Source organism: Anser brachyrhynchus, assembly GCF_964034855.1.
Source record: "Anser brachyrhynchus genome assembly, chromosome: 4".
NCBI lineage: Eukaryota > Metazoa > Chordata > Aves > Anseriformes > Anatidae > Anser > Anser brachyrhynchus.
Genome location: NC_137698.1, coordinates 79,018,574 through 79,040,750, shown reverse-complemented (window position 1 = coordinate 79,040,750; position 22,177 = coordinate 79,018,574). Strand labels below are relative to the sequence as shown.

General features: G+C 72.3%; 4 protein-coding genes across 7 annotated transcripts in view; 2 read left to right on the top strand and 2 right to left on the bottom strand.

The window, feature by feature from the left end:
• Positions 1-7,385, bottom strand: part of LOC308194228 (dedicator of cytokinesis protein 2-like) — a 70,700-nt gene extending 63,315 nt beyond the window's left edge. The window contains exons 1-11 of the mRNA XM_080589814.1: positions 6,242-7,385; positions 4,532-4,615; positions 4,367-4,407; positions 4,087-4,142; positions 3,896-3,992; positions 3,660-3,808; positions 3,127-3,262; positions 2,861-3,015; positions 2,578-2,659; positions 1,384-1,519; positions 179-254 (exon numbers count right to left, since the gene is read on the bottom strand). Of these exons, the coding sequence (XP_080445940.1) occupies positions 179-254; positions 1,384-1,519; positions 2,578-2,659; positions 2,861-3,015; positions 3,127-3,262; positions 3,660-3,808; positions 3,896-3,992; positions 4,087-4,142; positions 4,367-4,407; positions 4,532-4,615; positions 6,242-6,284 (1,055 nt within the window). The 5' untranslated portion in view covers positions 6,285-7,385. The remainder of the gene's footprint in view (positions 1-178; positions 255-1,383; positions 1,520-2,577; positions 2,660-2,860; positions 3,016-3,126; positions 3,263-3,659; positions 3,809-3,895; positions 3,993-4,086; positions 4,143-4,366; positions 4,408-4,531; positions 4,616-6,241) is intronic.
• An 880-nt stretch (positions 7,386-8,265) lies between these two features.
• Positions 8,266-14,721, top strand: DQX1 (DEAQ-box RNA dependent ATPase 1). 3 transcript variants are annotated; one of them, XM_080589806.1, is made up of 12 exons: positions 8,266-8,340; positions 8,738-9,046; positions 10,771-10,964; positions 11,270-11,645; positions 11,914-12,153; positions 12,382-12,481; positions 12,562-12,720; positions 12,904-13,095; positions 13,209-13,334; positions 13,511-13,701; positions 13,788-13,978; positions 14,185-14,721. In XM_080589806.1, exons 2-12 carry the CDS (start codon positions 8,762-8,764, stop codon positions 14,366-14,368), a joined length of 2,238 nt encoding a protein of 745 aa, XP_080445932.1. In that variant the 5' UTR covers positions 8,266-8,340; positions 8,738-8,761; the 3' UTR covers positions 14,369-14,721. The 3 variants fall into 3 exon arrangements, with proteins under 3 accessions (XP_080445932.1, XP_080445931.1, XP_080445933.1); XM_080589807.1 differs by having other exon boundaries at positions 8,275-8,340; positions 8,741-9,046; XM_080589805.1 differs by having other exon boundaries at positions 8,268-9,046.
• Positions 14,722-16,055: 1,334 nt separating this feature from the next.
• On the top strand, positions 16,056-18,845 carry LOC308194224 (interleukin-12 subunit beta-like). 2 transcript variants are annotated; one of them, XM_080589809.1, is made up of 7 exons: positions 16,056-16,414; positions 16,734-16,803; positions 17,117-17,338; positions 17,626-17,737; positions 17,805-17,989; positions 18,135-18,283; positions 18,650-18,845. In XM_080589809.1, exons 1-7 carry the CDS (start codon positions 16,289-16,291, stop codon positions 18,809-18,811), a joined length of 1,026 nt encoding a protein of 341 aa, XP_080445935.1. In that variant the 5' UTR covers positions 16,056-16,288; the 3' UTR covers positions 18,812-18,845. The 2 variants fall into 2 exon arrangements, with proteins under 2 accessions (XP_080445935.1, XP_080445934.1); XM_080589808.1 differs by having other exon boundaries at positions 17,805-18,777.
• Positions 18,846-19,045: 200 nt separating this feature from the next.
• LOC308194227 (alpha-internexin-like) lies at positions 19,046-20,737 on the bottom strand. Its single transcript, XM_080589813.1, has 3 exons — positions 20,441-20,737; positions 19,971-20,095; positions 19,046-19,899 (listed from the first exon to the last, which is right to left on the bottom strand). Exons 1-3 carry the CDS (start codon positions 20,693-20,695, stop codon positions 19,848-19,850), a joined length of 432 nt encoding a protein of 143 aa, XP_080445939.1. The 5' UTR covers positions 20,696-20,737; the 3' UTR covers positions 19,046-19,847.
• Positions 20,738-22,177: the final 1,440 nt, after the last annotated feature.

The following is a 22,177-nucleotide window of genomic DNA, read 5'->3' as shown; positions in this document are numbered from 1 at the left end:
CCTACACCTGGTGACATCCCGTCCCAAGGATCCACAGTCCCTTCGCAAAGCCAAGGTTAACAGAAATCCTTTGCTCTGTGATTCTGGCACCTCCTGACGCCCCTTACTGCTGCTGTCCGCATGCCAGCTCAGCCACCGGAGCTCTGCCTCCCTGCCTGTCCCCAGCCCCAGGACTCACAGGTGCACAGGGATGAAGTGCTGCTTGTCCTCGTCGCTCTCACACTTCCCCTTGCTGATGTCCGTGATGTCCATCACTGCAACGGCACAGACACGGCAGCATGGGGTGGCTGCCATGGGTGCCTGCAGCCCCAGCGACACGGCCCTGGTGCCAAACCCTCCAGGTGACGCACGCAGGGCCAGCTCGGTCCCTTCCTGCAGCCAGCGCCTCGCCTGTGCCCCCCGCACCGATCCTTCTGTGCCTGGCCAGAGCTCCCCAGGAGGCCCCCGTGCCCCACCAGGACCCTCTGCCACCTCATGCCGGATGGTGCTGAGCCACAGGGGCTCTGCACAGGGACCCACCCTACACCCACACGGCTCCGTGGTGAACGGGCACAGTGCCGACGCAGGCTGGGACCCAGCACCCGGGCGCAGCTTGGCAATGGGAAAGCTCCCAGGGGGTCTCTGCTGCACCCCCGGCAGCACCACGGCCCTGGGCACCAGGATGGGCCCTGTGCTGGGTGCAGGATCCTACGCAGCCGGGGGCCATCCCCCTCCTTGCCCCTCCTCGCCCCACTCTGCTCCAGCCACGTGGGCAGAGCCGGGGCTCGGGGCGCACAGCACCCACCCGGCGTCCCCTCCAGCCACGAACCGGCTGCTCACCACCAGGTGCCTCCGAGCTCCCGTTTGGCCAAGACAAGCCATGCCCGGGACTTCTCCATCCCCCACGGGCACCGGGGCTCGGTGCAGGATAGACAGGGCACTGCACCGCAGGCACCACGACAATCCATCTGGCCCCCTCCCCAGGGACATGCTCAGCTCAGAGCGCAATTAGCTGCCAGTATGTTAATAATTCACCTGGTAATTACTCTGTGGCTGAGATCCTAGTGCACGCTAATTGGCCAATTAAAATCAATAATTTCCTACCAAGTTCATCCGATGAGGATCAATACTCAGAGCAGGAACATTTGTCAAGGCAGGGGAGGAGGGTGTGGGGAGCTCCTCTGCTCCTCCCTCCACAGGGGGTGCCCAGGGCTACTCCCGGGGGGCCCCTGCTCCTGGGGTCCCCGCTGGCAGCACCGGGCTTGGAACTGGGGAAAGCAGGTGGCGAGCACGGGGGGCACGGGCAGAGCGCGGCCACGCAGAGAGGCGAGCGAGGGTTGGGGTCTGAGCGCGGGAGCTGGCCGAGAGGCCGGTGCGGGGTCTGCTCCGGGAGCCCCTGCTCACCCGAAATGCCGAAGGGCCGACGGAGGCCGGTGCTGAGCTTGCGGCTGAGGGTCTCCCGGAGGTCCATGCGTCCCACCCGGATGATCTGGCACACCAAGAAAAGCCTCTCCCGCTTCAGGTCTTTGCTGCCCAGGTCCTGGGGGGCACAGGGGGTGTGAGCGGGGTGCCGGCAGCACCGTGTGAGGCTGCTCCTCTACCAGCACTGGGAGACCACAGGGAACCTGCAGCTGCCGGGAGGATGAGCCGGGGGTGCAGAGCTGCCTTCAGGGGCTGGGGAGTGCCCTGGCTACTGTGCCCCACAGAGGGGCTTGGCAGGAGGGCACAAAGCTCCGCTGTCCCAGGGAGCCCCGGGTTTCTGTGCACCCCCAGGCAACGCCGTGCTGGTGGAGACCGATGGCCCCACAGGGTACCCACGGTGTGGCAGCGCGGCTGAGGCGGGCACAGCTCACTGAGGGGGGCAGCTCTGCCATGGAGCAGGGCCCAGCAGGGCAGTCCCGCACCCCAGCTCCTGGCACCCCAGCCAGGCCAGGTCCTGCGAGGATGCGGCAGGAGGACATGGCACAGGGACAGGGCACGGGGACATGCGGCTGGTGCCGGCAGCAAGCGGGGGTCAGAGGTGAGCAAGAGCTGGGGGAGTTGGACCGTGGGGCTGGAAGTGCTGATGCTGCTCATTTGCATTGATTTCCTGGCTCATCTGCATATCGATGGCTTGGGCCGTCCTGAGGGTCAGCTCGGCTCTGCTTGCGCAGCGGAAACCTGCTCCGTCAGCAGGAGCTGCTCCTCGCCTGCCTCCCCGGAGGCGGCTGAAACCAGGACAAGCCCGGCGAGGGCGGGCACGGGGGGCGAGGGGCAGCCCACGGGGGGTGCGCAGAGCCCTGGTGCCAGGGCAGGCGCTGCACCGGGAGCCATGGGGCTGGGGTGATGGAAAAAAGGAGAAAGGAGCAGCAAGGAGAGAGCGCTGAGGGGAAGAGCTGGGGCTGGGACGGGGGTGGGGGACAGCAGCTGCAGTGGGGTTTGGGGTCCCTCCCACGCACGGTGACCCAACGCACCCCACACGCTGCATCGAGGGGCACGTTGGCAAGGCAGTGGGGAGGGGAGGATGCATGGGCTGAGTGCCTGGAGGGGGGCAGCGAGCAGGCAGCGCCGCCTCCCAGCCACAGCCCCAGTGGGGACAGGGCGAGTTCCCTCGCTCACCGTGAAGATGGCCTTGAGGTTGTTGAGCAGCTCGATGTCCTGCGGGACGCCCGTGCTGGCCCAGCGGATCACGTAGTTCTCACTGCAAGGGGACGGTGAGACGTGAGAACCCGGGGCCAGTCCCTGTACATCGGGGGTCCTGGACCAGGCAGAAGCCGCCAGCAATAGGACCAAGAGCAAACAGGGGCAGGGGCTGCCCCACTCCAGGGGACGCAACCAGGGGATGCCGTGGGGAGCAGAGGCACGGGACCCCTGCCAAGCACCGTGCCGCCTGGGGCCCCACCTGATCATGCGCTGCTCGCCGGGGTCGTACAGCGCCATGAAGAGCTGCGCCTCCTCACCGATGTTGCAGACAAAGTTGCGCACGCAGAGGTAGAGGTTGTGGGAGGGCGATGCCGCCAGGCGGGCGCTGCAGCCCAGCTCGCTCTGCTGTGGGCACTGTGGGGCAGGAGGTGGCTCAGCCCCACGGCACGGCCCCACAGCACGACCCAGCTGGCCGCACGTGGGGCAGCAGGCTCTCAGCACGGTGGGGCCAGCGCTGGCTCTCACCGTCTCCTCCTGGATGCGCTGCGTGATGGTCTGCGCGGCCTTCTTGTGTGCCTGGAAGAGGCTGATGACGCTGGTCCTGTCGGGGTCCAGGATGTTTTCATCCTCGTCCCGCACCACCAGGTCCAGCGCAAGGATCCTGCGGAGGCCGGGATGGGTGAGATGGGACCCAGCTCCTGGGGGCACGCGGGGCTGCGCATCCTGCCAGGACCCGTGGGCACAGGGCCGGGGCTGCAAGCACGGCGTGGGGGCAGGATGATCCCTGCAGGCCGTGGCCAGCCACAGCCAGCCGGGGAGGGGACAGGAGCAGAGCAGCACCAGGGACGTGCTCCTGCCCCATGCAGGGCTCACTGGCAATAGCGGTCGGCCAGGTGGAAAGCAGAGCCAGCAGCACGCCAGGACAGCGGGGACAGCAAGCCGGGTCAGCAACGATGCTGCAGCAGGGGGACAGAGCATCAAGCATCCCTCAGCACCACACAGACAGCGCCTGTGGTGGTGGCAGATGCAGCGCCTCACGCTCCCATCCTCGCTCTCACTTGTTGCCGTAGTCGATCTTGCTGGTCACCTCCTTCTTGAGCTGCAGCAGCTCGTCCTTGGGCAGCGTTCCCGAGAGCAGCTGCGAGCGCCGCTCCATCAGCTCGTACATCATCTGCTTCACCTGCCGGTACCGCTCCGTCTGCCCCGCCTGCAGGCAGCCGCCACGCACAGGGTCACCCTGGCGCCCCCACCGGGCCCCCGGGCCCCCACGGCCCCGTCCCCCACCGTCCCTCACCACATAGAGCTGCTTCCAGATGGTGGCCCACTCCCGCAGCGTGGTGGTGATCTCCTGCACCATGGGCATCTCGGCAGGGACCACGCACTCCTCCGCCCTGGGGAAGACGCAGAGCCCTGCAGCACCCCACTGCCGGTGCGGGGCCCGAGGCCGAGCGGGGCGGGCAGGCGGCCCCCTCGCCCCATACCTACCCCCTGCGCTCCACCACCGCGCCCTTCAGGTGGATCAGCGAGGCCGGGAAGATGCCCTGGGGGAGCAGCAGCCATCAGCACCCACAGGCAGGGGCTGGGTGAGGATGCGGTGCCCCCCTGCACAGTCCTAGGGGGCCAAGACTGGGGACTCCCTCGGGACTGAGCACCCTGCAGGGGGTCCCCAGCCCGGCGATGCCCCCAGTGCCTGGTGCAACCCCTGCCAGGCACCCAGCCGGGGCCATCCCCTGCACCCCGTCCCCCACAGCAGCCCCTCACCTACCCGGGCAGCCCTGTTCCTGAGCGAGTACCCGCGGTACCAGCCTGCAAGGGAAGGGGAGGTGACAGCGTCAGCCAGCCTTGGGGCCTGATGGCCCTGGCACGAGGCCCTGGTGCCGGGGTGCACCTGGGTACCCCAGCCTGGCACAGCCCAGGGGGCAACCCTTACCCTCAGATGCCTGCAGGATGTGCACCGTCTCCCCGACCTGCAGCGGGAGGTGATGCTCGTTGGTGCTTGGGAAGTTCCACACGGCTGCGGAGAGAGGGGCCAGGAGCTGTGGTCAGGGGCCCCTTGCCTGCCCCCCCCGCCCAGCACAGCCCCCTGGGGCCAGGGTGCCCCACACCCGGTCTCCCCCATGGGGCAGAGCCACCCCAACAGGCACCGCTCAGCCCCCGGGGTGCTGGTGCAGGGTCCCAGCCGCACACGAGCAGCCCGAGATCCCAGGGGGGCAGGGGCTGGGCGGTAGCAGAGCACCTCGGGGTGCCCCTGCCCGTGGGAGGGGACCCCACAGAGCCACCACGCAGCTGCCACGGCACCAGGCAGGGCAGGACCCCTCAGCCCCCAGAGCCAGTGCGTGGTGGTCCCAAGCCCTGAGCCCTCCCACCGCGCTGCCAGCCGCCCGCAGCCCCCGCACGGCCGGGCGAGGGGCTGGGCCCCACTGCCTGAGGCACGCGCCCACCGCGAGCAGCACAGTGGGTGAGAGCGCAGGACGCAGGGCGCTTCCTGCTGCAGCGCAGGCTGCACCGGGACGGGCTGCGGTTAGTCCTGCCGCTATTTCTGGTGCTGGGGCCAGCGGCGGCTCTGCTGGGGCTCTGGGTGGAAGCAGCCCTGCCCTGGCTGCAGGACCGGCTGCACGCTGCGCCGGGGACTGTCCCCTGCAGGCATGCATGCCCCCAGCAGCTCCCTCCAGGACCCTGCCCACCACCCTCCACTACAAAACCTTGCCACTTAAACCCAATCCTCCAGCTCACGTCCTTGGGGGTGCAGTGCCCCCAGACTCGCACAGCTCATCCAGGACCCCCTGGATGGACACACACACACTGCTGGCCCCAGGGCTCCCTGCAGCACCAGGAGCCCTGAGCTGCCTGGGGACCCCTCCTGCCATCCTGCCCTCTGCCAGCACCAGCCCAGGTCCCAGCTCACTCCTGGGCCAGCTCCTTCCTGCCCCCAGCCCCCACCAGACCAGGCTTCCTCGCAGGCCGGTCCCCAGAGCCCCCTGCAGCACCCCAGGCCCCCTGTGGGGCTCAGCCCTCACTCGGGGCCGCTGCTGGCAGCGCAGGGAGGGGACTTGGGAAACGGCCCCTCCAGAAACGGGAAGAGGCGCGGGGCGGCGCAGCGCAAGGAGAAGTGCCTGCTTGCACAGGGGCTGCTGCAGGGAGGCCGAGCAGGGGCTGCTGCAGGGAGCAAGGCTGCTGGGGTGTTACCGCAGCCCACGCAGAGCGTGGGAGCAGAGCCCCGAGCAGGTCCTGGGGCAAAGAGTGGGGTGGCTCTGTGCTGCCTGGTGCAGGTGCTGGGGTGGAGGGTCCTGTGCTCCAACAGCTAGGCTTCAACCCCTAGCCCAGAGGGGAGGGACGGATCCTGTGCCGGGGACTGGAGAGGCGCTGCCCCAGCACCCCTGCCCTGATGCTTGGCCCCTCGGATCCCCATCTGCACCCAGCACCAACGATGCTCAGCCTCCAGGCGCGCTCAGCCCCCAGCCCACCCCATCGCCGGCCCTGCAGCCCCCGCCTGCCCCCCACTTGTTCCTGCATCCCATGGCCTCCCAGCACCAGCATCACGGGGACCTGGCCCCTGCCTCGCGCCCTGCGCATCGCCGCTGCCCCACCCAGCACAGCACCGCTCACCCGCAGCCCCCGGTGCCCCAGAGCCTCCACTCACCCACGCCATACTTCTCCTCCTTGGTGGGCAGCCACGGGGCCATGGCCGGCTCTGCGGCGCAGTGCGGGGACCCGGGGCCCTGCGTGGGGCAGCTGCCGGTTCCTCCCGCCGCGCTCCCCGGGTCACGTGCACCTCACCGGCTTGTGCAAACCTCCGCTTCCTCAACGCCCAGCTGGGTGCTGTGGGACCCGGCCAACGGCCCTGCACCCTGCCAGGGCACCGGACACGGAGCCCACTGCCCTCACACTGCCCGTCCGGGGACTGGGGCTGCCCGGGGTGCGATGGGGCTGCCTGCCCCAGCCGTGCTGCAGAGCCCAGAGCCCCCCAGCTGAGCGTTGCCCAGAGCAGGGACGCCGGGGCTGGAGCCTCTGGCGCTGAGGGCACCCGCTGGGACGAGGCCTTGGTGTGCCCAGCTGGGGCTGGCCTGTTCCCATCCCCCAGAGCGCGAGGTCTGGCAGCACGGGCACCGCACAGGGGGCTCTACGGGACCGTGCCCAGCCCCTGCTTCCCCGCAGCACCCCGCGGTGAGGGAAGCAGCGGCTCGGCACCAACCGCTTCCTTCCGCTCTCGCCCGCTGCAGCCCCAGCTGCCCGGTGCCCCTGGGGTCAGGGAGCTGGGCGCTGCCGTCCTGCCCCGCTCACGGAGCCCCAGCCGGGCCCCGTCCCCGGTCTGCCCCCGGCCCGCAGGCAGGGCTGGCAGCCGGCTGCTGCCCTCGTGGCGCCCGGCTGCGCCGTGTCTCCGTCGGCAGCACCAGGCCAGCGCCCAGCTCCCGCGCTGGGGTCGCCCCTGGGTGCGTCTGTGCCGTCCCCAGCCCCCGGCCACCCCGGGGCCCGGAGCCCGGCCGGGCAGCCCGGTGCGGGGGCACGGGGAGCCCCACGGGGACACGGGCAGGCTGAGGCGAGCAGCGGGCGCTCGCTGCCGCGGGGCGCAGGGAGCTGGGCGCGGGGATGAGCCCGGGGCGGGGGGCGGGCACGGGGGCTCCGGGCAGCACGGGCGGCCCGGCACGGGCCGCGGGGCCGGTCTGTGCCCGGGGCCGGACGGGTCTGACCCGGGAACGCGCCCCTCCGCCGGCGTCCTCGCTCTCGGCCTGGACGGGACAAAGGCGGCGGGGGGCTGAGGCTGCCCCGGCCGGCCCCGCACCCGGAGGGACGGGCAGGCGGCCCCGCGGGCGCCCCGGGGCTGCGGCAGGGGCAGGGGCAAGGCCGTGCCCGCGGGCGGCTCCCCCGGGCCGCTGGGAGCTGCCGGCCCCGCCGCCCGCCCGCGGAGCCCGGTGCCACCGCCAGCCCCGCTGCTCGGCCCCGCCGCTGCCAGCGCTCACGGCCAGCCCCGGAGCGGGCGCAGGGCCTGAGCTCCGCGGGGCCGCCGCGGCGGGGTGCCCGGCACTGACCGGGTGCCCGGCACTGATGGGCCGCCCGGTACCGACGGGGTACTCGGTACCGACGGGGTGCCCGGCGCCGGCAGGCTGCCTGGCTGCCCGGTACCGACCGGGTGCCCCGCGGCGCGCTGCCCGGCACTGGCGCTGCCCGCGGGCCGCAGGACGCCCCCCGCCCGGCCCCGCGCTGCTCCGCTCGGCCCGGACCCTGCCGCGAGCCCCGTGCCCGGCTCGGGAGCGGGGCTCCCCCGGCGTTCCCGGTGTGGCAGCTCCACCTGCCGGCCCGCGCCGAGGCTGCCCGGCTCCCGCGCAGGGTGCCGCCTGCCCGGCACGGGGCGGGCGGGACCGGGGCTGCCGCTGCGCCCGGCGGGGCCCCGCTGCACCGGGTAGCGGCGTCCCGGGACGGGGGGCGCGGGACGGGGCCCGGCCGGGACGGGCGGGGGGAGCCGCGGGGGGGAGCCCCGGGCCGGTCCTGCGGGGCGGGGCCTCCCTGGGCGGGGCCTCCCCGGGCGGGGCCTGCCCGCCCCGCCCCGCCCCGCCCCGCCCCGCCCCGCGCCACGCAGCACGGCCGCGCCTAGCAACGGGCCGCGCGGCCATTGGCGGCCAGGGGGCGGGGCGGGGCGGGCACCGCGCGGCGCTGATTGGCGGCTGCGGCGGGGCCACGTGACGGCGGCGGTCACCTGACGCTCGCCCGAGGCAGGGCCCAAGGTGGCGGCGGCGCGCGCAGGTGAGCGGCGGCTGGGCCGGAACCGGGACCGGAACCGGAACCGGAACCGGAAGCGGACCCGGACCGGGTCGGGGCGCTCGGTTCTGTGCGGTCAGGGCCCGGCCCGGCGGTCACACCCCTGGCCTGCTGCGGCCCGGTGACCCCCGCCCGGTGACCCCCGTCCCGTCCCGTCCCGTCTCTCGGAGCCCGGCGCTGCCCGGTCCCCGCCGCCCCCCGCCTCGCTGCCCGGGGCCGCCCCGTGCCCCCAGTCCAGGCCCCTACGCCCCCGCCGGCCCCTTTCGGTCCCGGTCCCGGTCCCCGAGCCCTGCCCCGAGCCCTCCCGCCCGGCCCCTCACGCCCCGCCGGGGCCGGCACCGGGCTCAGCCCCAGGCCGGGCCCCTCCGCCCGCCCCTCGCAGCAGCAGCCCCGGCGTCGCCACGCCATGGCCGGCTGCGGGGCCCCGGGCTCCCCGCTGCGGCAGCACGGCCCCGGCTCGGTGCCGGAGGACGAGGAGGAGGAGGAGGACGACCCGGCCCTGGGCTGCGACGGCGACCTGGAGGTGAACCCGTACGACGGGCTGCCCTTCTCCTCCCGCTACTACGAGCTGCTGCGGCAGCGCCGGGAGCTGCCCGTGTGGACCACCAAGTACAGCTTCATGGAGCACCTGGAGGGCGGCAGCGGCGTCGTCCTCGTGTCCGGGCCACCGGGCACCGGCAAGAGCACCCAGGTGAGCGGGAGGCCGGGCTGGGCCGCTGCGGTGCTGGGCGCCCTGCTCAGCACCGTCCCTCCCGCTCGGAGCGGCGGCGGTGCCACGTCCTGCGCCGGGGCGGCCGCCTTCCCGCAGGTCCCACGTGCATGGTGAATGCGCTGCAGCCCCAGGGCGGGCTGGCTCCGCTCGCTGCCCTCGGCCACGGTACCGGGGAGCTGCGTGGCCTCAGCGTGCCCCTGGCAGGGTGGTGCTGGGATGCACTGGGACAGGCACATGGGCGCTGGGCAAAGCCTGGGTACGAGCCAGGGAGGTGCTGCTGTGTGAGCTGGGAGCGGCTGCACTCAGGGAGAGCATCGGGGCCCTTCCCGGGGCCGGGGGCGGTCAGGCTGGGCGATGGCGGGCACGAGGTGCCAGGATCTGGGCTCCTGGCCCAGCCCGCAAACCTGCGCAACTCATCCCAGCCCAGAGCCTTTGGCACAGCTCCTAGGGGCGTCGTCACGCAGACTTTGACCGGGGCGGGATCGCCTGGGAGCTGCAGGGGTAATCCTGGGCCTCCCCGGGGCCAGACGCAGTTTGGACCGAAGCTCAGCAGCTCCCGGTCCCTGGGTTTATCGGGGAGTTGGCAGCGGGGCTCGGAGCTGTTGCCCAAACCGCTTCCCTGGGGTGTGACTGCGTGCGGCGGTCAGCTCGGGATTCAGCCCGAAGGGCGGCCTGCCAGGAGCCCGATTCAGGGAACGGGGACCCTGAGCACGGCTCGCGCGGGGCTGGGCTGCCCTCAGCCTGAGGCCGCTGTGCCCTGAGCAGAGGAGATACAACTGGATCCACGTGGGGCACCTGATCCCGCGCCTCAGTGCAACGACAGCCTGCAAACGCGATGTTCCCACGCAAAGAGGGAAGGGCTGGCGCTCAGGCCAGCTCCCACGGCTGCTCCCGCGGCTGTCTGTGCAGCCGCCCCTGCCCCCCTTTGCTGGCTGCGAGGAGGCAGGAGGGAGCGTGGGGCTGTGCGTGGCGGCGTGGCTGCTCCCGTGGGGCTGACGGCGCGTGGTCCTGCCGAGCTGCGAGCAGGGTGCTGGGCTCTGGGGGCGGGTCCCTGCCTCTCTGTGACCCCCGGGCCGTGGCAGCACCTGCCCACGGGCGCTGTGCGGCGCAGGGCGGACGAGCGAGGTGGGCTGGCGTGCTGCTGGCAGGTGAATGGCAAGCCTCTGGCTGCAGGAGAGGAGTAAGGGGCAGCTCTGTGAACTCAGGCACAGGTGCGGCGGTTTGCTGGGGACGTGCTCCTAGTGCCAAGCCCTGGGCATGGTAGGAGAGGAGCTGAGACAGGCAACGGGGAGCAGTCGGAGGAGGAACGGCTGCTCCCCAAGGGAGGGACTGAGCAGCCAAGGCTTCGGTGCGGGTAGCACGTTACCTCTGCTGAGGTTTTCGGCATGGTGAGATAGAGACGGGAGCTGTCCACGTCCTTAACACAAGGGCCGGGGCCGCGGGGCTTTGCGATCAGGCAGGGAGCTCCGGGCACGGGGCGATGAGGCCGAGGAGCTCGCTGCTGTGGTGCAGGCGGGTACTGGGGACGGAGCGCTCGTGGGAGCTGTGGGTGCCCCTGCGCCTGGGTGCCCCGGTACAGGAGGTCCTTTGGGCATCAGCGCTGCCGCGGGGAGGGCTCGGGGGGCGCTGCTCGGGGCGGGGATGGAGCGTCCCCGTGCCCAGGGCCCTGCTGCCAGGCCCCCGACCGGCGCCACCCCTCGCAGGTCCCGCAGTGGTGCGCGGAGTACGCCCTCTCCCTGCAGTTCGCGCACGGCCTGGTGGCCTGCACCCAGCCCCACAGCCTGGCCGCCCTCAGCCTCTCGCTGCGCGTGGCCGATGAGATGGACCTGAACCTGGGCCACGAGGTCGGCTACTGCGTCCCCCACGAGGACTGCTGCACCACCGAGACCATCCTGAGGTGCGGGGCCGGGGCTCTGGGCTGCCCGGTGCTGGCAGCGCCGGTCGCGCCGCGCTCTAATCCTGCTCAGCTCCCCGGCTGTGGCGTAATCTCTTAATCCCTCCTGGCCTCGTTAGGGGAGCGGGGCAGGGGGGGCGCCTCCCCCGGGTCGGGGCTGCTGCCGCTGGGTGGGCGAGGTGCTCCCGTGGGGGGGTCTGCGGGGGCACAGCCAGGGGCGCCCTGCAGCTGCGCCCCGCTCGGGGCTGGGGCACACGGGTCCCGCTCGGGGCTGGGGCACACACACGGGTCCCGCTCGGGGCACGCAGGTACTGCTCGGACGAGATGCTGCTGCGGGAGATGACGTCGGACCCGCTGCTGCGGCAGTACGGGGTGGTGGTGCTGGACGAGGCGCAGGAGCGCACGGTGCCCACGGACGTGCTGCTGGGGCTGCTGAAGGACGTCCTGCGCCAGCGCCCGGAGCTGAAGGTGGTGGTGGTCACCTCGCCGGCCGCGGAGGAGCAGCTGCGCGCCTTCTGCGGGGACCCCCCCGTGGTGCGGGTGCCAGGGCCAGGGCCGCAGCCGCAGGTGCTCTACAGGGACCCTCCGGCCCGCGGCCGCGTCGCCGCAGCCTGCCAGGCCGTGCTGGACATCCACCGGCGGCAGGAGCCCGGCCACGTCCTGCTCTTCCTGGCCAGCGAGCAGGTGGGGCTGTGGCGCCTCGGGCGGTCAGGGCAGCGCCGCGCCGCTGCTGCGGGAGAAATGGGGGAGGTGGGGAGGGGGCAGTCTGCTGTGCCTGGGGAAGCCCCAGGAGAGGTGCGGGGTGTCCGCTGGGCTGGGACGCCTCGGCTCTGGGTGCGGTGGGTTCTTGAGGCCTTCCCCCAGGGCAGCCAGGCGGGCACAGGGCTGTGCTGGGGATGTGCTGCTGCTCTGGGCGCTGCTGGAGCGTCACTCGTGTCGCTGTCCTTCGCAGGAGATCGCCGAGTGCTGCAGGGCCATCCAGACCGAAGCCATGGCGCTGAACCCGGGGCTGGGCCCGCTGCTGGTCCTGCCCCTGCACCCCGGCGTCGGGCGCGCAGCGCAGAAGGTGTACGAGGCGCTGGAGGAGGGCGGCCGGGAGCGGCGGGTGGTCGTCACCCACTGGCTCGGGGACTCCTCCTTCTCTCTGGGGAGCGTGCGCTTTGTCATCGACACGGGGCTGGAGCTGCGCAGCGTGAGTGTGGTGGCCTGGGCTGCGGGGACGGGGGGCCTGGCTCTGCCCTGCGGCGAGCCGGCAGCACGGCAAGTGGGAGTCCGGGCTCGGGGTCGGCCGCGCGTCCTGGCCCTGCTGCGTCATGCCCCAGTGTGCGGGGGGCACAGCCCAGTCTCCGCAGCGGTGGGGCAGGGGGAGTCTTGGCGGGGGTAGGGGCTCATCTGTGGGTTCCTTCCCGTGACCCTGCAGGTCTACAACCCCCGGATCCGAGCAGAGTCCCAGGTGCTGCGGCCCATCAGCAGGAGCCAGGCGGAGTCGCGCATGCAGCGAGCTGCCGGCAGCCCCCAGGGTGTGTGCGGGGGGTGCCCCGTGCGCCTCCGGCGGGAGGCGGCGTCCGCCCCGTCCCTGCTCACGGCCCCCGTCCCGCAGGTACCTGCCTGCGCCTCTACTCGGAGGCCTTCTTCGAGCAGCGCCTGCCCCCCAGCCCCGCGCCCCACGTCAGCGAGACCAGCCTCAGCCGCCTCGTGCTGTTGCTGAAGCGCCTGGACATCGCTGACATGGGCCAGTGCGACTTCCTCGACCGGCCAGGTAGCGCCAGGGCAGGGGTGTGCTGGGGGTGGCCGTGCAGGAGGAGCTGGAAGCTGGACGTGGCCGTAGCTGTGGCCCAGGCTCCCTCTGGAGAGGGCCTAGAGGGGGTCTGCGGGAGCACGGGGGGGTGGCAGGGCTGCCTGGCCCCGCTGGCGCCGGCAGCCGGCTGATGTCCTGCCCCAGCCCCCGAGTCACTGATGCAGGCGCTGGAGGACCTGGACTACCTGGCGGCACTGGATGACGACGGGAACCTGTCGGAGGTGGGCATCATCATGTCGGAGTTCCCCCTGGACCCCCAGCTGGCCAAGGCGCTCATCGCCTCCTGCGAGTTCGACTGCGTGGAGGAGATGGTCAGCCTGGCCGCCATGCTCACAGGTACCCTGCGGGGCACGGGGCGTGGGGCGGGGGCGCGGTGCAGCCCACAGGAGCCGGCACCGGGAGCGTGGTGGTGGCAGCACGTGGTGACCACCCCTCCGCGCCCTCCCCAGTCCCCCCCTGCTTCGTGCCCCCTTCCACGCGCCTGGAAGAGGCTGTGACCACGCGCCGCCGGGCCCTGCTCCACCCGGACGGAGACCACTTCACCCTCATCAACATCTTCAACGCCTTCCAGCAGCGTAAGTGCTGGGCCAGAAAGTGCGGAAGCACCTGCCGGCGTCTCACAGCTCCCTCGCTCCTGGGGCAGGCACGAGAGCTGAGTTCAGGACAGCCCCCGGGCGCCTCAGGCTGGCTGCAGGGCGGTCCCAGCCCGGGGCCGGGCTCCCCGTACAGCCCCGTCCCGCTCTCCCCGCAGACAACGCGGACGAGGGCTGGTGCCGCAAGCACGGGGTGAGCGGGGAGGCGCTGCGCCTGGCGGGCATCGTGCGGGCTGAGCTGCTGGAAGTGATGCAGCGCATCGAGCTGCCCGTCTCGCCCCCCGCCTTCGGCACCGACGCCAACGTGCTCAACATCCAGCGAGCGCTCATCTCTGGCTACTTCCTCAAGGTGAGGGGGGGGGCTGCGAGGGGCTTGCGTGGCTGGGGCCGGGGCAGTGCCAGGCAGCCCCTCTCCCTCCCTCCCTCGCTCCCCAGGTAGCTCGGGACATCGATGGCTCCGGCAACTACGTGATGCTGACGCACAAGCACGTGGCCCACCTGCCCCCCGCCTGCTGCTACCTGCTGCGGCAGCCCCCCCAGCGCCTGCCCCCCTGGGTCCTCTACCACGAGTTCACCATCTCGCAGGACAACTGCCTCCGCGTGGTCTCAGAGATCCAGCCCCAGATGTGAGGACCTCGGGGATGGGGAGGGCTGGGTCATGCCCAGGCTGCGTCCACCCCTGGCTCCGGGGCTGTAGCAGCACCCTGGGGCCATGCCTGGCCTGCGCCTCCTGTCCCCAGGGGACAGCTCTTCCCATGTTGGGGGGGGTGTGAGGCTGCTTCCAGCGAGGTCCCTGGGGCCCCCCGCCCTCCCTGACTCTCCATCCCCGCAGGCTGGTGGAGCTGGCACCCCAGTACTACCTGAGCAACCTGCCGCCCAGCGAGAGCCGTGACCTGCTCATGGAGCTGCGAGAGAAGGTGGTGGCCACAGAGGATGTCCCTGTGGTGCCCGAGCCCCTGGGGGAGGCGGCCGCCAGGGAGGACGATGAGAACCAGGACGTCTGCGTGCTGCAGTGAGCGGGAGCCGCCGGAGCCACCTCGGCTTGGCTGGGACAGCAGGGGCCAGGGAGCCCCGGGGAGACGGCGCTGCCACGAGGGCTGACCCCATCCTGGGGAGGTGCAGGCTCTCTGCTGCTGCTCTGACAGCTCCGCACCACGGCCGTGCCACAGGACTGGCCTCTGCCTTCGTCCCCAGGGAAAACACACGGGTTTGAGGAGTGCTGGCCCCGTCCCTGGACCAGGACAGTGGTGGGGAGCCTCCCCTAGGTCTGCTGGCCCTGCCCCTCTTCCTCCCCACAGGCGGGGGGCAGCCCCTCAGGGGCTGTGGGGCCGCTTGTGGATTTCTCCTGTATAAAGTTTTGTGACCTTTGCTCCTGGCTTTGTGTGGTGTTTGCACTCCAAGGGGCTGGGGGCAGGGTGGGCTGTCTCCTTCCCTGGGGTCCTGCTTCCCTCAGGGCCATGGCTCCCACTTCACCCCCCCCTTCCCATGGCACTGACCCCTCACAGCCCAGCCTCCTCTCCCCATCCCGGGGGGATTCTGAGCGTGATGCATCCCCCTCTTGCTAACTTGCCTCCAGTTCTGGGTACTGCGCCGCTGCTCCTGGTCCCGTCAAGGGGCAGCCCTGGCCTTTGCGCCGGGTATTCCCCTCTGCGCGTGTGCTCTCTTCTGCAGAAGCAGAGGGGAAGCTGTGGCTGGCGGCGGAGGCGGGCGGCAGGCTGGAATCACGGCCAAGTTCCCTGCTCCCTGGAGGGGACGATGCCCTGTGGGCAGCAGCCGCCTGCCCCTGCCTCAGGGTCCCCCTTCCTGCCGTGGGGGGCTCTCCCCCAGCACCGCTGCGAGTCGCGACCCTGCCCCGTGCTGCAGCAGCGAGCTCAGGCAGGGGGGCAGGGTGGGGGTCCTGGCACCGAGGGGAGGGGGGTGCTGTGCTCCTGAGCTGCCCCCGGCACGGGCGGGGGTGCTGCTCGCCCCCCCATGCCTCTGGCCCACAGGCGGGGGTTCTGCTGTTACTGGGAAGGGGCACGGGGGCTCCGTCCTCCACCGCAGCGCCTCGAAGTCTGAGCAGAAAGGTGAAGGCTGGGCCTCCCCGCCACCCACAGCCGCGCTGGAGCCTGAACTTCCCCCTCGCTTTCTAGGAACCCCAGAAAGTACGTGAGTGGGAGCAGTGGGTGCAGCTCGCGCCCCCCCATCCTCCCCAGCCTGGCACTGCAGTGCCCCCAGCACAGGGGGCTGCAGCCACCCCTGCCCGAGGCTGCTGCCCCTTGTTCCGTCCCTGCCCCCCGCAGCACCCCCATCCCTGTCCCCGTCCCTGCCTCGGTGGCGGTGCCAGGGCACCTCGTTCTGGGCGGGGGGGTGTCCCTGCCCCTGGCTGGGGATGGCAGCGCCTCTCTGGCCTTTGTCCCTTTGTGTCACAGCGGGGCTGCCAGGCGCTGGGCCGTGGGGCTGGAGGCTGCTGTCACCTGGCGAGGGGAGCGGGGCAGGGCAGGGGCCGGCTCCTGCCTGAGGGTGGGCTCCTGCCCTGTGGGCCCCTGGCCCTGCCCCACTGCACCTGCAGCCGGTGCTGCCCGGGGTTGGGGTCAGAGCCGGGGCCGTGCCCCCGCCATGCTGCACGCCCCCAGGCCCGGCGCTGCCGGAGCTCGGCCGTCCCTTCCCTGCTCTCCCAGGGCACAGGGTGAGGGTGCTCAGCGCAAACTCCAGCTGCTCCTGAGCTCAGGGGGAGCTGGGAGCACCCAGGGTTCTGGCACCGTCCTGGGGGGCCTCGCACCGCCCCCTCACCCCGCAGCCCCTCGGAGGGGGCCCCCTGGGAGGGGGCTGCTCTCAGCCTGGCCGCGCTCCTGGTGCCCACGGGCAGCGCCCGTGCCCAGCGAGGCTGGAGACCGAGCGTGGGTACCGCTTCTCAGCTCCACCCCGCACAGCTTTCTCCTCTTCTGAGAACTGTGATGCTTCTGTGGTTTGGCTTCACCTTGGGGCAGCCCCACAGGGTCCCGGCTCAGTATATACCCCGCAGCTCACCGGCCCCAGCCCGTGCAGAGCCAGCAGGAGCAGCGCACGCCATGGCCGGCAAGGTAAGCACAGCGGGCGTCCCTCGGGGTCTGGGGAGCGCTGGGGAGCGCCGGGAGGCAGGGGGCTCCTCCTGCCCGGGGCTGCGCTGGGAAGGGCTGGGTGCTGCGCCCACCGCCCGCCCCGTGCGGGGCTTTCCCAGCCGCTGCCCCCACGGCTCCGCTCCCCTCCCTCCTGCCCAAACCTGCTGCCACCCTGGCTGAGGCTGCTGTGCCCTCGCCCGCGCTGCCGGCCGCACCCTGGCCCGGCTCCTCTTGTGGGAACGGCTGCCTGCCTGCCCTGGCACGGGGCTGCCTTCCCCCAGCGCTGCCCTTCCCCTCCCAGATGCTGATACTGGTGGGACTGGCGCTGTGCCTCATCCCCGCGGACGCCCTGACTGCCTTTCCCCCAAAGAGTGAGTCCTGCCCTGCCCGGGCACTGTGGGGGGCCTGGGGCCTCAGAGGGGGGGCACCCTGGTGTGGGGAGGGCTGTAGGACCCACGGCAGCTGGAGGGACCGGGGGCACCCGCATCCCTCTGGCACAGGGCCGTGTGAGCCCGGGACTGGGGCAGCTCTGCAGGCTTGGGGGCATGGGGGGGACAGGGGGTGACGGAGCAGGCTGGGGACCATGGGGAAGGGTGGATCTGGGGGTCGGGATGAGGGCGCAGGGGACGGGCTGCCCACAGCACAGACCTGCCTCTGACCCCAGCCTCTGCATCTAATCCCCAGTTGTGGTGGGGAGCCTGAACGAGGACTTGGTGGTGAAATGCAACACTTCAAAGCAGCAAGTGACCTGGACGCAGAACGGGGAGCTGGAGCCCATGGCCGAGCTCGTGGCCAAGGGACAGACTCTCACCATCCTCGGCTTGGACCTGCCGGCCACGGGCAACTACAGCTGCTGGGCCGGCGGCGTCCTGCTGGACACCACCTACGTGGTGGTCAGGGACACCGGTACCTGGGGCCGGGGCAAGGGGGGGCTGGCACAGCCCTGCGGGACAGCAGGGCGGGGATGGGTGCAGGGAGTGTGGGGCAGGCGGGGGACCAGGAAACACCAGGCAGGCACGTAGCGTGATGAGGGAGGCTCGTGCCACAGCCTGCAAGGTGGGCGATGCCCTGCGCAGGGCTGCACAGGACCCCTGGGAGCCCAGCCGCGGAGCCAGCCTGCCCATGCTGCTTGGGGAAGGGGCACCATTCCTCAGCCCCAGCCGACCCTAACCATTGTCCCCTGGCCCCACCAGGTGAGGAGGAGGGCAAGGACGTCTCCTGCCAGGCTGACTCCTACCGCGGCTCCTTCCGCTGCTCCTGGACGGGGCCCCGCTCTGCCATCTTCCGTGCCCGGCTCACGCGCAGGTGGGTACCCGGGACCCTGGCCCCAGCCCCGCGGGCGCCCAGCGCTCACGCCTGCCTTGCTTCGCAGTAACGGATCCTTGGGGGATTGGGTACCGGTGGCCGGTCGTGGTGGCCAGTTCAACGCCAGCTTCACGGACCCCTCCTTCTGCCCCTTCGCGGAGGAGCTGCACCAACTGCAGCTGCGCCTGGAGGGGATCTCGGACACCTCCTTCTTCAACTTCACCTCCCCCCGCTTCTTCATCCGTGACATTGGTGAGCTCAACCCAGCAACAGCAGGGTGCGGGAGACACCTTCAGGGTGGGGGTCTGGGTGCCAGGGCCTCCTGGGAGGGCTCCGGCCCCAGGCTGGGCAGCGGTGCCCCGTGCTCAGCCCCCGCTGTGCTCTGTGCTGCCCACAGTGCGGCCGGATCCGCCCCAGGAGCTAACCGTGCACCAGCAGAGGGGGCAGCTCCATCTGGCCTGGGCCCCCCCAGCCTCCTGGCCGCTCCCCAAGTCCTACTTTGCTCTTCTGTACCGGCTGCAGTACGAGCTCTCCAATGGCACCCAGGTAACTGCACGGCTGCCCTACGCCCCTTCTGCCTCGCGCTGCCCCATGGCCTCGCTACCCTGCGCCTGCCCTGCCCCGCACCCGTGCTCCCCCCGCCCCAGCTCGGCCTCCCCCTTGGCACAGGAGTGTCGTGAGGAGCAGTGACTTGCTCAGTGGCACACAGGGGGTGCAGGAAATTGTCACCCCCCCCCAGCAGCTGTCACCGCTGCCCCTCTGCCAGCACGGCTCAAGTCTAGGTTGGGAAGTCGGTGACCCCAACCGCTGTGTCCCCAGCCCCGTGCCCTGCACCTTCCCCTGGAAAATGCCTCCCGCAGTGCCTGTGGCAGTGCCCCCTCCCCGTGGCTGTGACCTGACCACCCTTTGCAGGTTGAGAAGTTCGTGGAGGGCGCGGAGGAGACGATCGTGCGGGGGCATGTGCAGCGGGTGCGCATCAGCTGTCAGGACCCCTACGCCAAACCCTCTTGGAGCCCCTGGAGCCCCTGGCAGGTGGTAGATGCAGCCCAGCAGCATAGGCTGCGTGCACACTGAGCCTCTCCCCCAGACCATGGCACCCTAGGGTGCCAAGGGATGCCCAGTCCGGGGCCTCAAGGGGAGCCATGGCCAAGGCACGGCATCCCCTGGGTGCAGTAGCCAGAGGTGCCCCCCCCCCCCCAACGTTCGCTTTCACTTTTGTTATTTTGAAATGGATTTTTATCTCTATAAAAGAGCTGGGCTTGGCTTTGCTAAAGAAAAAAGTTGTTTTGTTTTTGTGTGTGTGGTGGGGAGCGGAGGCCTGGGCCCTGTAACAGCCCTGAGCCCAGGAGGGCCAGAACCCAGTGCAGGGTGGGGGCACAGCCAGGGCGAGGAGGGACAAGAAGCAGCCGCCAGCGCCGGAGGGGCTCAGCTCCCTGGGTCAGCGTCCTCCACCATGCGGCTGGGTCCCTGCCATGCCACCCCGCCCAGCGTCCCCACGGGGCACCCAGGCAGCGTCTCTAGCTCGGGGCTGCAGCCAGGCGGGAGGGAGCCGAGACCCCGCAGCCCGGCAGCCCTGGCAGGGTGCGGCCCCAGGACCACGCTCCCACAGACCAGCCCTGGGCATCGTCTCAGCCTCAGCCCCAGGTGGCAGAGCTGGGTGCCCCCGCGCGCAGGGGCCTGCCAGGACGCCGTCCCCATCACCACAGACTGCCCGGCACTGGGTAATGCCACGGGGCCTTTATTGAGGTGCTTCCGCGCAGGCTGGGGCCAGGACCCCAGCCCCGCTGCTGCTCTGGAGAGGCTGGTGAGAGTGGGCGGCCCGGCGGGCGCCGCCCTTCTGGGGTGCCGGGGCCTCCCGGGGTGGGGGTCTGGGCAGCCCAGGTGCCCGGGGGTCCCCGGAGTCCGGGGAGTCCCGTGGCGAGGGGGTCCAAAGGACGGGGGTTCCAGGAGTCCGGGGGTCCCACGGCTTGGCAATCCGGGGGTTGTCCCGAGGCACGGGGCAGCGGGAGCTGGGGGGACCCCACGGCGCAGCGGTCCGGGGCCTGGGGGTCCGGCGGGGCCCGGCAGCCCGGGGTCCCGCAGCGCGGGGGGCCGGGGGCCGCGGGTCCCGTCACGGCGGGGCCACGGAGCCCAGGCGCAGCTCTTCCCCCTCCAGCATCTCCCTGCAAGAGAGGGGGCCCGGGCTGAGCCCCGCGCCCGCCCGCCCCGCCCGCGCCGCCCGCCCGCCCCGTACCGGTACGCGGCGATCTCCGCGTCCAGCGCCATCCGGAGCCGCAGCAGCGCCGGGTACTCGCGCAGGCACCGCGCCATCTCCTGCTCCGCCTCGCCGATCTCCCGCTCCAGCTCCGCCACCCGCTCCTGCCGTCGGGCCGTCAGCGCCGCCCCGGAGCCCGGCCCCCGGCCCCCTGCCGCCCCCCCCCCCCCCCCGGCCCCGGGCGGCCCCCGGGACCCCCGCCCCAGCCGCCCCCCGGCCCCTGCCCCCGCGGCCCCCCAGCCCCGGCCGCGCCCCGCCCCCCATCCGGGCCCCGCGCCGCCCCCGAGCCCCGGCTCCCCCCCGCACCCGAGCGCCGCCCCCGCTCCCCCCGCTAATCCGACCGGCCGGGACCCCCGGCTCCGCCCGCCCCCCCGGGCGTCGCCCCCCTCCCCGTACCCCGCGGCACCCCTCCCCTCAGCCCAGCGCCCCCCGGCCCGGCCCCCCCGCACCTGGTACTTGGCGAGCTCCCCGCTGCGCCGGTCGCGCAGCCCCTCCAGCTGCCGGTGCAGAGCCCCCACGGCCCCGCGCAGCGCCTCCACCTCCGCCGCGCGGGCGCGGAGCAGCCGCCGGTACCCGGCCGCCTCGGCGCGGGCACGCAGCACCGCCTCGCCGCCCCGGGAGCGGGGCCGGCAGCGGGGCCCGGGCCAGCGCAGCGCGCAGGCGGCGGAGCCGTCCTCCCCCCCGCCGGGGCCGGCCGCGCTCATCCCGGAGGCTCTGCGGCGGCGCCGCAGCGGCTCCCGCCCCCGCCTCCCGGTACAACGGGGCCGCGTCACGGAGCCGCAGCCAATCCCGCCCCCGGGAAACCGGCACCGGCCGCCCGCCTCCCCCCGGCAGCGCCGCCGGCACCGGCGGGACGCTGACGTCCCGCCCCCCGCCGCGGGTGGGGGCAGCGCCCTGCCGGCACCCCTGGTCCCGGAGGGTGTCCCCGTGCGCCCCGTCGGGTCCCGGGCAGCACCATGGACAGCGGCAGGGCGGGCGGAGGGCCGGGGTTGGGGTCAAGGTCAAGGGCAGGGGCACGGGCAGGTCCTCACGACCCATCAGCAGCCGGGGACCCCATCTGGAGCTGGCCCGGGAGGGGGGGATCTCCGTGTCCCGGCACCACGTTGCCTGAGCTGTGCTCCATCCCGGTCAGGGCTGGAGCTGGAGCAGGGCTGAGGGGCTCAGCCTCCGCGGCCCCCTCAACGCAGAGCTGGGGATGGGGTTGAGGTCTGGCAGGTCTGTGCCCCGGTGCTGGCTCTGCCTCAGGAGGGGACAAGTCGTGGGCCAGAAGTTCGCTGGACCAGGGGTTCTGCAGCAGAGACCCCGGCAGACACCACTGCCTGCACGCTCTGGGTCTCACCAGACCAAAGGTTCAGTTCCACACCAGGACCAGGCAGCGTGGGGAGGAGGCAAAGTGCCCCCAGGGAGCAGAGGCTGGAGGGGGCAGCCTCTGGAGGGGCTGCTGCTGCCTGCTGGTACAGGAACCCTGTGTCCATTGTCCAGGACCAGCACTGCAGGAGGCAGTGGGGGCAGCAGCAGCGGGAGGTCCTGCCCTGCGTCACAGAAGCTCCGTCTGGCGGGCTGCTCAGAGGACAGAGGGGCTGGGGCTCTTCGCCAGCCCGGGGACCCCCAGCTGACGAACTCCGACTCGGGTAAGGCAGGTGCTTGTGAGGACGCCATCCACCCCAGCACCTGCTCGCAAGGGCAGCGGCAAGTTTCCAGCACTGGGAATGTGCAAGTCTGGGGGAGGCCACCCGCACCCTGGGCTCTGCCCTCCCCGGGCAGGATGGTGGTGGAGCAGCGGGGGCAGCCCGGCCGGGAGAGCTGCTGATGGGGGGCACCAGGCCCCGGGGAGCTGCGGGGAGCGAGCAGCCCCTGCAGAAAGTCCAGGGCCGGCTGAGGCACGTGGGGAGAGGGGCTCAGTGCACAGGATCCCCCGGAGGCTGTGGGGGCAGGGCTGCCCATGGGTCGTGGTGCTCCAGGCAGGGGTCATCGGGGCTTTGGAGTCCACCCGCCCGGGGCCGCCGCTCACCTGGGGCAGCGGTGGGGCCCGGAGAGGGCCAGTGCCCGGGGGGCGTGGGCATGGGGAGGGGGCTGCCGCTCAGGGGAGTGCCCGGGAAGCAGCAGCCCCCTCCCTGCCACAGGACAGAGGTGCTGGCTTGCACCCTGCCAGGCTCCTGCTGCCCACAGCCTCCTCCTGACAAGTC